At 46.6% G+C, this 12458-nt stretch overlaps 1 protein-coding gene across 1 annotated transcript in view; it reads left to right on the plus strand.

The window, feature by feature from the left end:
• The first annotated feature begins 1410 nt into the window (after positions 1–1410).
• BCL11B (BAF chromatin remodeling complex subunit BCL11B) overlaps positions 1411–12458 on the plus strand; it is a 155506-nt gene continuing 144458 nt past the window's right edge. The window contains 1 exon segment of the mRNA XM_033140168.1: positions 1411–1900. Coding sequence (XP_032996059.1) covers positions 1843–1900 — 58 coding nt within the window. The 5' untranslated portion in view covers positions 1411–1842.

Below are 12458 nucleotides of genomic sequence, written 5' to 3' on the forward strand. Positions count from 1 at the left end.
AGTCGGGCTGCTGCTGCTGCCGCTGCCGCCTGCTTGGCTGCCTGCGCGCAGGGGAAGAGGAGAGCGAGCGCGACAGCTCCTTAGTTGAAAGGGGGGCAGCGAAGGGATCTCCTCGAAGCAAAGATCCGAGCCGCCTGGGAGATCTCGGAGCAGGTGGATCGAGCGAAAGCAGGATGGATCCCGCGCCCTTCCCGGGGGGCGCCCACCTCAACCCCCTCCCGCCTGGCTCGCCGGGTCGAGCCCACCGCTCTCACCGCCCACTCTTTTTCTGCCTTTCCGGCGCCAGCCTGCTGAGCTTCACCAGCCCCCTTACCTACTCGCCCCCCCGCCAGCGCTTCCCCCGGGAGACGGCCGTCCCTTTTGGGCTTCTTGCCAAGGGGCGGAGGAGGGGGGAGGCGGATGTCCGGGCCCTGATCTGCCCCCTCCCGCCACCTAACACCCCCCCAGACCTTTCCTGCGTCTCATCCTAAACCTGATCGGCGATGGTTTGGGAGAAAGGGACTCTCGGTCCCTCTTTTCCCCCCCTGATTGCTCCTCTTTTCTCCCCCTTCCCCGGCTAAATTCTATTTAATTTCATTTTGGCTGCGTGCTCCGCAGACGCAGCCCTGGCTAAGCAGTCGGAGCCGCGTGTGTGTTGGGAGTCTGTTTGAGGGTGGCTTTTCCCCCCTCTCCCTCTCTCTCTCTCTCCTTCCTCCTCTTTTCCTTCTTCTCCCCCTTCTTCTTGTTCTCTTGCAGGGTACAATGTTAAAAAGCCACCGCTAGTCGCCCCCAGTGCTCCTACTCTCTAGGTCTTTTTTGTCTCTAGTGCAGATTAAACGTCACGTCCGCACTTGAACTTGAATTTTATCCCATTGTACGGAGGCAGACCCAGCCATAGAGAGACAGAGCGCTCCCAGGGAACCAGGACTCCGCCATCTTCACATTGCAATATATCTCCTTAGTAATAGCCAGCACTAACCCAGAATCACTGGGGGGCTTCCTTCCTAGCAAGACCCTGTGCCAAGCGAGGGGAGGAGGGGGGGTGAAGCCAGTGGCAAAGTGGTGCGAGCAAAGCAAAGCAAAAAAATTAATATTATACAACAACAAAAAACCAACCCAGTGGCACTTGAACTGGCAAAGAGGAGACACAGTTTGGGCTACCCCCTTTTTTCTTTTTTTTTTCTTTTTTTTAAAAAAGAGACAAGAAAGCGAGAGAGAAAGAATTCTAATTAACCCAGCAAGGGTAATTTTTTCCTGCATTTTTCTCTGCGTGTGGGGAAATTCCAATTTTTCTACTTTTGTGCGAGCGTGTGTGTATGTAATCCATTTTTTTCCCTTTTTTAAAAAGATTCCTCCTGGTGGAAGAAGTGCACTTTGCTTCTCCCCCCCCTTCTGCTCTCTTGTTTTTCTTTTTCAAAACCCCCCCCCCCCCGCCTCCAAAGCACTCTGGAAAAATTTAAAAAAAAGGTGTCAGCGCTTGGTGAGGGGGGGTGGGAAACCATCCTTCTCTCCTGAAGTTCAAGAAAAGACCTGGAAGCGGTGAAAAGGAAAAAAAACAAACAAACCAGCCAAACAAAACAGTTGTCTTGCGAAAACAAAAACCAAGGCTTCCCCACTTCCTCCTCTTCCGATGATGATTTTTTAATTGAAGGAAGAATCTCATCTTGAGTGCTCCAAGGGGGTGTGTGGAACTGTTCCCCCCTCTTCTTCTTCTTCTTTTTTTTTTAAAGAAGAAAAGTACCAAGAAGAAAATAGAAGACCGGGAAGAAGAAGAAGATCGCTCCCCACCACCACCACCTCCAACCCGATCCCCCCCTACCCAAGTCCAGCTCTCCGGGCGATGACCGTGTAAATGCCAGGGCAATGTCCCGTCGCAAGCAGGGGAACCCGCAGCACTTATCGCAAAGGGAAATTATCACGCGTAAGTTGCAACTCTTTCAAAGGAGCCGGGTCGGAAAGGAAAGTGTTGTTTCTATGTGTGTGTTGGGAGAGCAGTCATGAGAAGTTGGGGTGCGTTTGTGCGCGTGGTGTGTGAAGCTGACCGAGAAAGATTGGAGAAGGGGTGTGTTGCGCGTAAAGTGAAGGGTCTTGGAGAGTTTGCAAAGAATTGGCGCGGGGGGGGGGGAAAGACGGTGGCTGGCTGGGAGGACGGGGAGAGGGGAGTCGAGGAGAGAAGAGAAGCGGGGGGCCGGCAGGATAGGTGTTCTGGAAAGTAAAGTTTTGCAGGGTAACGGAGGAGGCCGCGAAGCCGGCTGAGAGAGGCAGAGGCGAGCTGGGGACAGCGGGGAAGACGGCAGGGTGGTGGGGGATCCGCAGCAAGGACTTTCAGAAGAGAGGCTGGCTTGGAAAGGCTGGTCCAAAGTTGGCGAGAACGCGAGAGCAGCAGCCGGAGCGGCGGCAGCAGCAGCAGCCGGGAAGAGGAAGGTGGCTGGAGTCGGGGCTGGAGCGGGGGGGAGCCTTAATGGGAACCACATGCAAGGGACGCCTGGCAGGCCAGCGATGGAGCTGCGAGGCCGGTCTGGGGAGCCGGGAGAGGCGGAGGCGGCGCGCGGAAGGCGAGGTTGTGTGTGTATGTGTGTGTGTGTGTGTCGGGGGGAGATCTAGAGACGGGGGTCTGCATCTCCCGACTCCCCCCATCGCCATCCTTTAGGGAAGCCCAGCTTGGTACCGGAGACATAACGACCGGGCGTTGGGGAAGGGGCCGAGAGAAATGTCAGTGTACAGGTAGACCGGCAGGCGGGCGGGCGAGAACCTTTTGCTCGACTCCCCCCTGGGCAAGGTCCGGCTGCCCTGCCCAAAGCGCAAGGTAGCTTTTGTATGCATTTATGCATGTGCTAACCTTGCTGCAAAATGGTGTGTGTGGTGTTTTTTTTGGGGGGGGGGAAGAGACAGACAGGTGTGTACGGTGGGAGGGAAGGGGTACATTTTGTGTGCACGTTGCAAAGTAAAGTAGCACATATTTTTTTTGCAAAGTGAAGCGCGCGCACAGTTTGCAAAGCGGCGAAGGAGTCCTGCAAAAAAGGCGCGACACTTTTGCAAAAGAGCGAGGTGGTAGGATCTCAGCGTAGTAGCAAAAAAGCAGCCCAAGGCAGCAGTATATTGAGGGGTGGAAGCGAGAGGAGCGATCTAGTACGAGGTGTGGTGTATGTGTTGTGTATTAGGGGGGGGGGGGAATCCAGGCCCAGAGTTGCCTGTATAGGAGTCGAGATCCGGGGTGGGTGGTGTCAGGCTCTCCTTACCGTAGTAGCAGCTTCGCTTTGCAAATATCTCCTGCCCTGCTAATAATGAAGGACAAAAAGAAAGCACCCAAACTCTGCTACTTCGCTTCTGCCCACTCCTCTATTTCCAACACTGAAATGCAATGGAAACCCAACACACCTAAAGGTTGCGCCTTGAAGGTTTGCAGGCAGCAGGGATGTGCATTTTGCTCTCTTGACCTGGATGATCAATAATATCATTTTTTAAAAATTTTGGAGGCTAGTTTCAGAATTAAATAATAATAATGATAATAATGCAAGGGAAGGAAATCGGCCTCTGTTCCTGTTAATGGGGTGGGGGGGGGGTGGTGGCGCGGAGGGAGGGAGAAAAAAAAAGAGAAAAATCACAGCCCCAAACATAACGCCAAAAAGAACAGCTCCCTTTGCACGCTTGGCTTTTGCAAAGCAGCCGTTGCGCGTGTGGAGCCGGGCGAGCGGAGAAAGGGGGGGAGGCGGGCGCAGTGTGAGAGAGAGGGGGGAGAGAAAGAAGCAAGAGGGAAGGGGGCCGAGCCGGAGAGGATGTTGGGGGGGGGGGCAGAGAGAGAATAATAGAATATGTATGTTATATTTCTTAAAAATTTAAATATATATATATATATATATATATATATATATATATAGCCCGGCGTCTCCCCTCCCCCCTGAAAGCCTAAGACTAGCAGCCATCTGCCAACAGCATTTGGTGACAGCGCGCTCTCTCTCTCTCTTTCCTCTCCTTTGTTACAGCTGATAAAAATTGTTGTTTGTAACAATACATCGGAATTATATTGATTGGCGAATGCAGCCGTTCGACCTTGGACGGTGCTGGGCTTGCGAATTTTATTTTTTCTCCCCTCCTCTCCCTCTCCACTTTTATTTTCTTCTTCTTCCCCCCCCCCCAACAACAGCCCTTTCTTGCCACCCCCTCTAAAATAACAACAAAAAAGCCTTTATTAACCAGCTGCAGCGGTACCAATGAAGATGCGTTGGTTGATTTTGAACACTGTTTTGCAACCGGGGAGTTTGACGGTGCTGCCGAACCATTGGGGGGGGGGGAGAAGTGGATTTTGTTTTCTTCTACGTACTTTTTAATTTTTCCGAAATAACTTAACACACCAAACCTGTAACACCTTTCGACCAAACTGTATTTTTCTCTTTCTTTTCCCCCATTAAGAAAACCTAGCCGGATTGTAACATTTGGGAGAGGGTAAAGAGGCAGTTGTTGATCCACCCTCCTTTTTAAAAAACAACAACAACAACAACAAGATCCAGATTATTTCATGTAACTCTATTCCCCTCCCCCGTGTGATTTGCATAGGGGACTTTGCTTGTTTGAGATTGTGTGTATGTAATGTATGCGAGCCAGAAAAAAGGTAAGGCAAGACAGTATTGTGTGGAGATAATAGGAAAAGGAAAGGCATGTTTGCAAATGTTCCAAATTTTCATTGGCATGAGGTTAGTCAGGTGGGATTCTTCCTGATTTTCAGCTCTTTCCCATCAACACCCCCATTTTGATTTTTGATTTTTTTTGGGGGGGAGGGGAGTATATGTAATTTGGAATCAGGTACCAGGTGGGTGTTAAATATAATGGAAGGGGTACCTTTAAACATCTGCCTGCACAGTGTGAGAAAAACCGTAGCCAGGTCCTGTTCTCTGTTCCCCTATTCATCCTCCCATCTGGAAAGGACTTAACAACAGGACTGTCTGAGGTCTCTTAAACTAAGGTTAAGGGAAAAGGGAAGAAGAGAGGTGGGCATAAATCGTGTGTATTTGGTGTTCCTAGATTTGCAATGGGCAGCCGGGGTGGGGTGGGGGCAGGAATCAAGAAAAAGCAACTGGATGTTTGAGCTAGAGAGAGACAGAGAGATGGTTTCACTGTGAAAGTGGCTGGACCAGTTTCTAGGAAACAGTTATACATTATTAAAAGGGGAGCCTGTTTAGAAGAGAGAAGTTTGACGAGAAGGGCCAAATAAAGAAAGAATTAACTTAGCACGGCAACTCCCCTCTGCACATACATGCAAATATACCTTCCCCCTTTTTTTTTGCTGAAGGAATCTGAAGTCAGATTCCGAGGTCCGCAGCTGTTTGATGGAGCAGCTTGTCAAGGAAATGGCATTGCATTTGAGGGTATAGTGCTAAGTAGGCTAGCAAATGGGTTTAATTCTAACCCTCTTCATTGGAGTTTATTAGATTTTAGTCCCTGTGGGGTGTTGAAAGAAAAACTGCTATCCTGAATGGCAAACAAGCAGAAAGTGAGCGTGAGAAAGATGGGTGGGTGGGTGGGGGGAATATTTACAGCCTGTTCCTATTCATGTTTACTCAGAAGAAAGCACTGCTGAGTTGATTGGGGTTTAGTCTTGAGTAGGCAAGCATAGGATTTGCAGCTGGAAGGGTACAATCCAGATTCATTTCGGATCAGGGGAGAGTTTTTGTTATTATATACAATAACTGACTTTATTGCCATAGTATGGTATTTTTACAATTCTGAGAGGCTCCTGTCATTCCTGAGACTCAAGTTCCCCATCCGAAATGTATCTCAATACTGTACCCTGTTTGTGACAGAGGGATAGCTGATGGAATGAGCAAATTTGGGTACGTCTCCAGTGATGGTTGACTGTGAAAAACACAGCAAAGTTGTATAATACGAAAATGACATCTCTTATGTAAAAATCCCGACAAGAGATGTTCTAGGTCTGTTCTGAATGACAGATGATAACGTTGGCCGGACATCTGCGACAGGTTTTCCAGTTTAACCGCTTCAACAGTGAGATGTGAGCACTAGTTATGAATTTTAGGAATGGGAGGAATTGTTGGAACCGAGTCTTAAGTCACCTTCTGCCAGCAAAATGACCTTCATTATATATTATATATGGTTGAACCCTCCTGAAGAAAGTTCTTATGGAGGGGAGGGGGCTGAAAGGAGAAAAACATCAAATAATCCCTGTACAATTTAAAATTAATTTTTTATATATATAAGAAATAAGATTTGAAGTCCCTGGTCAGCAAGTTATTTGCTTCCTGATTTGACCCTGCCCCTATAGCTGAGAGAAAACACCCTTTATTTATTTTTCCCATTATTATCATGTTTTCCTTTTGTGGAATAATTCCTGTCGTTCAAAGATGAGCAAGACAACTAACAGACACAGCAAAGAAAACGGCACATAGATGTAACTTAACAGAATTAGCCAGGAAGGAAATGGCAGGGATGCTTGGATTTTTTGGGGCGTACCTGTAGGGCTGTAACACATGCATGTTAGCAGGTGTTGCAAGCTTGAGTTATTGAAAATACCGTGTTCTCCATTAGCTGCGTCTGAGTTGCACATTGTCAGGTCACACACGTTACATTAAACTTAAAAACTGCAGAATTTAAAAGGATAGGCTCTTCTCTCGTTTTGGATACTTGCAAACATTCTGTCCACTCTTCCCAAGCTGCCTTTGAGTTGTTTGATAAGAAACAGCTTTGCGAATGGATGATGGAATAAGAAACAGATTTGCTTTTCATTGGAAGGCAAACACAGAGGATGCTATTTTGTCAAGCTTATTGAAGCATTTTAGTAAGCATGGCTGAAGATCTTTTCCTCCCCAACGTTCCTTATTAGCAAGGCTTGCATTGGAGTGAATGTGTGTGTCCTTATTTAGCATCAAATTTATTGTGCCGTGTGTGTGCGTGTGTTGAACGAAGGACAGTCCTTTAGTACGCAGAACACAAATGATGATCTGAATGATTGTGGTCCAGGTGGGGAAGAGGCCAAAAGATGCCACTGGTTCCCGTTGGCACCTATTTTGCCTCCTTTATCAGAGCTCACTGTGCCTGGAGCTTGATCTATTGGTTTAGCACATCGAGCGCAAGGCTTTTCTTTTCACTTTACATTTCCTGTCTAGATCGCCCTGCACACTCTTGTTTGTTGATACAAAGTACTTTCCAAAATAAACTTTGCTAGCTTTTCAGCTGAATTGCAAGTCACATTTGTGGCTGGTTGGCGCTCAGTGGCTTGCCTCGGCGGCTAGGGGGCGCTCATAGCCTGTCTCTTGGAGAAATTTGGGTTTCCCAGCACCCGTGGAGGCGAGGAAATGTAAAAAAGGCACAAGTGAGCCGGTTCCCATTGCTGCAAAATGTTTTAGGTGTAAAGTTGTGGTATTGATTTTCATGCCGAGATCTATACGGTACAAGATGAGAGAGATTGCAAGTTAGATAAATCTATTTTCTAAGCAAATTATGACTGATTAAGCAGCTCCAGCAAGATAGATGTCTTTTAATTAAAATTAGTTTTTAACGGTGTCTTTCACTGTCAACTCCTCATCTTTTCGCCTTCCCAGTTTTTGAGTTGTTTGACTAGCCGAGAGCAAAGGGGAGGCTTCTGCACAAGTATTAAAATGCACATGCATGCTGTGATTAAATCTTCTGGGTAAGTTTAGGTGTTGCGCACACACTGAGCCTCAAGACATTATTACAGGGGGACTGATAAATATGAGTATCGTGAATGAGGTTGATAAAGGGCCGGTTGAACGAAATCTTCGAAGAAATCCGGCAGAGAAGCTATGCATTCAAAAGGGGGAGGCAATGTGTACTAGTTCAGATGGATCATGCCTCTCTTCTGTGAATGAATGCGTGTGTGCACAAATTCAGCAGGAGACTAGTTAACAGAATAATACATATGCGTATAGTTCATAATATTGAATGCCTAATGGAACCAGATGCTTCAAAGACCCGTGTAGCAGCGCAGGGTATTCTTGCGAAAATCGGTATCACACATAGCATGCGTTTTCCTGCCACATGCAAAAGCATTTCAGTGTGCAGCGAGAGATCCGAATAGTTATGAACGTTTATGTACTAAACGTTGTGTACAGCCTGATCAATGCCTGATTTTATTTGTGGCTCTGAAGGTCAGAAAATCCACCTGAGCAGGTTGCCTTACTTTTAATTGCTCTGCCGCCTCTCTTGGAACAACGGCGTAGGTATTTTCCACGCAGAAAGAGAGAGAAAACCACCTAGAATGTACGAAAGTTTTCTCTCTCGTTTGGTGTGTGTAGAAATGTGCGCGCGCTCCCCTTTTGAGTCCCCCCCCCCAGCTTGCACACACACCTTGCTTACGTAAATGTCATTGGGACACTTCTTTGTCGAATGTATATGCAGCTTAGTGGGTTATAAAAGGGGGGGTGGAATCTGGGAATGCCAGGAGTGAATGCTTGTGAAGAAGTTTGTCAGGTTGTGGCGTTGTTCCCTGTTCTGCAGATTTCTTTCTCATGTTAGGACACAGTCTGTGGGTAGATACTCTTCTCTGTTGACAAGAGTGGAGGGCTTCATATGAACTTGAAAGAGAAATAAATTGGGTCAGACAAAAGAGTAGGGCTGTCACCCACTATAGGAAAAGCCTTCACTCTGAACTAGATGGAGGTGAGTGGGGTGGGGGCCGGGGGGGGGTTTGATGAGGCTTTAATGAATCTGAAGGTTCCTCCCTTCATTTAGGGATTTCTGTTCGTTGGAAGCATAGAGACCGCGGGCAGCTGATTTTTTACTAACCTGGAAAATGAAGTGACCAGGATCTCACCTTTTATTGTAAAATAAATGAATAGCCCCCTCCAACTTTGCCAGTAACAACTTGCTTCCCTCCCAGAACTTTAAAACTTTTCACATTTTTGAAATGATAAGAATCAAGGGCAGCAGTTCTTAAGCAAAGAGGCACCTCTGCCATTCGGCACAATTTAAAGCATCTCTTATGAAGATGGTCGCTGTCTCCAAACTGCTTTCTTTTGCTGAAATAATATTCCAACCCCTCCTTGTTTGCTTGTTGCTCATTGAATCCCAATGAAGTTGAAGAGATGGATAAAGTTGGGCTGGGGGCAGAAATAAATGACCACCTTCCCCTCTGTTTACTCAGAAGCAAGTTTCATTGCATTCAGGGGTGGCTTACTCTCAGGTAAGTTTGCATTGAATTGCAGCCTCGGGGACATTTTTGGGGCTGCATGCAGACATACCTTGAAATTTAGCCTGGCTAGAAAAATCACCATGGAAGCTATTATATAGTCGTCATAGTGCAGCAGCTACAAAGATGGAGAGCTTGGGCTGCTTCCATTCATTTTGACGGGCCTTGTGCAGGGAGAAACCTTGCGCTGCTCTTCTGCATCCAGTTACGCCTGTCTGGGACTCTGCTGGGACCGAAGCACATGGAACATGGGCGCATGAGAAGTGCGCAGAGATGTCCGCATATATCTTCATAACAAGATGAGGGGAAGCCGGTGTTCGCACAGAGCGGGCATTACTGATAAATGTGCCATGCTCCCAGCGGCTGTTATAGTGACACCTTCCTCCTTCCCTGCTTATTTACTTTCATAAAATGTCCTCATGCAGTCCCTAAGCAATCCCTTTCCACCCTCGGCTTTCAGCCTCGGAGGCGGTTGTGTATTCACAGTAAGTTGCCTCTCGAAATCAGTTAGATTTTCTCCCTGCTCCACCATCCCTTGGAAAAAACAGAGAATCAAACTGCCAACTAAGTCTTTATACAGGGGGTTCTTAAACGGTAGGGAATCCCCTCTCCTTGTTCTTCCCAAGGGATATATATTAACAATGTCTAATGTGCTTTTTTTTCTTTCAAATACTGTAAATGAAAGAAGCAAACACTTCATGCAATGTACTCATGTACCAGGGAGGGAGACAGAGGAGGTGGGTAGCAACCGTTGCAGCGACATTATAAGAACATAATCATTTTCTAGCAAAAGCGACATAGCGATTCACTGTATGGCATTCGTCGTACCTGCCTTAGTCATTTTATCTTATTTTATTTTTTACGTCCGTGAGACCTTTGTCTCAGTGCAGATAATAATAAATTTCCTTTTATGAAGGAGCTAATGATGTGTGCTGCTTGTTGGGGGACAGTGTGTGTGTGTTTGCCGTGGTGCAGGAGGAATGAATGGGGAGTGATTGTATACAGAAAGTTCTTCCACTTGTGTGTGTGTGTGTGTTTTACGAGCCTGGAATGGACCCACAAAATCCGCTGGGTGTTGGAACACCCTGGCTTCTGTGAATCTTGAAAAATGGCTCAGAGTTTGGGTGTGAGCCGTGCAAGAGTGATTTACAATCCCCTTGTTGAGAAAGAAACTTGACTCGGATTCCACCTGGGTTTCAATCCACAGCAGAAATCAAATGCATTGATTTCTCCCCCTCATTTGGGCAGTTTTGTTTTGTTTTCTTCATACATTGCTGAGAATCTATAATTCAGGCAGCCTGTTCTAGTATAGCCAAAAGTATAGAAATCCCCTGTGCGGCTCCACTCCTTGTTGAAGTATCTGTTTCCTCCCCCCCTCTCCTTTTTCTATTTCAGTTTTAACTAAAACAAATCTATTCACGCAGGAACAAAGGGAGCTTTTGTATCACATCATCTCAATCCCTGATTTATCTGTGAAGATTTACCGCTTTCGTGGTCTATACAAGAACCTATGCATTTTAGCCTCCCAGTTGCAATAAATCTTTTTTCTTCCTCCCCTTTCTGCACCTCGAGCCACTAGTTTATTTAGCAAAACGTACATCACCTTTTGTTCCATTAACATTGCATGCATGTAGCCATTGATTTAAATAAGTGCATAGGCATGTCTTGGGGTAGAAATTTAGGGAAGGGGGTGGGGGGGTCAAGAGGCTGGAAGTGATCACTGCACCATGCAGCTTTTAAGTGGCCTTTGCGAAATCACCGGACTTCAGTTCTGCTGCAAGGATTTTGGTTTGTGCTCGAACATGCTGGGCATTTTATTTTTTACCTCGTTTCACTTCGTCCCCTACTTCCCTGCCTTACAACCACTATGGTTCCCCCCTCCTGTTATCCAGAGACTTTTGCCCTACATTCCTACATTTCATCTCCATTGGTGGGGTTAAACTTTGTTTTCTAAGATAACAGACTAGTTCTGTGAAAGGTGTCTGGCTTGCCGCCCGTGCCATTTGTAGACGTTTCAATGGGGGAACTCCAAGCTCCTCTGCTCTCCACAGTGAGCAGAATCTGGCAACACCTGAAGGCTGGCCAGTCATCTTTACAAAGCAATATCAGATAATTGTGTTGGTGGTGTGTACTGAGAGCAGACTCTCCCTTTTCCTTGGGGCCACGTGCAAATCCAGGAGCGGTTGTCACTTTTCGTGACACAGCTTCAGTGGCGTGCCTAAAGAACGAAAAAAGCCACGGAGGCTGAATTGCCTTTTCCCTTCTCAGGGGTGGCACTGTTTTTTAATTGTCAAATAGTGCATTTGAGGCTCTTGGGTATCAGATTTCTGCCAGTTGCGAGTGTTGTTAATGCAAGATAGAATGTAAAACCGAACGTGCATGTTAAGCAGCATATGTATTCATTATATTCATTATATCCTTTACTGGCCCACAGACATCTCCGAACGTAGCTGTTTCTGTCCGTGATTAGGCAATTGGCTATTTTATAAGGTTGCTGTGGGCCATTATTTGCAGGCTGGTAGGACTTTGTGGAGCTGCCAGGACACCTGCTTCATTCTGTCTGTGACCAGCAGAAAGGGCCACAGCTCTGCGGTAGAACACCTGTTTTTGCACACAGAAGACTCCACATTTAATGCACGGCATCTCCAGGTAGGGTTGACAGTGTCCCCCTGTCTGAAACCCTGGAAAGCCACTGCCAGTAGACAATACTGAGTTAGATGGACCACTCAAGGTATAAGGCATTTTCCTCTGCGATTAATAGTCCCGGCCAACCATTTTACTACATTGGAATTGAGTTACATTTGGTCCATTTCTCATGTGCATCAGTCTCTGGGCATCACCTTTCTTTTGGGTTTATTTTTGTGTGGAAATCAATGCAAAACAACAACAACACCACACCTTGGCTCCTAAATAAATAATAATGATAATGATAATAATTTATTGTATTTATATACCGCCTGGAGTGTCCAGGGCTGTGTTATTGGTGGAATGTAGACATGAAATCTCTTAATAATTAAATTTTCAGTTTGAAAAGGATTTGCAGGCTAAATAATGGTTCAGGTGGGATGGCTGGCAGGCAAAGGTTTTGACCAACTGTGTTCTTTTAAGCTGCGGCATTTTTAAAACAATCGCTGGGTGATCCAAGTTATCTTCTCACTTGCGAACTGCATGCGTGTGTGCACGCGCGAAATAATTGCTGATGGACACACAGCAGCATATAAAAAAAGATGGTTTTATGGGTAGCATCTTAAAGACAAATGTGCTTCCTCCAGTGGGCAGCTGGGTAAGGCTTCCGAATGTTCTTCACACAACCAATATT

Source organism: Lacerta agilis, chromosome 1 (assembly GCF_009819535.1).
Source record: "Lacerta agilis isolate rLacAgi1 chromosome 1, rLacAgi1.pri, whole genome shotgun sequence".
Classification (NCBI taxonomy): domain Eukaryota; kingdom Metazoa; phylum Chordata; class Lepidosauria; order Squamata; family Lacertidae; genus Lacerta; species Lacerta agilis.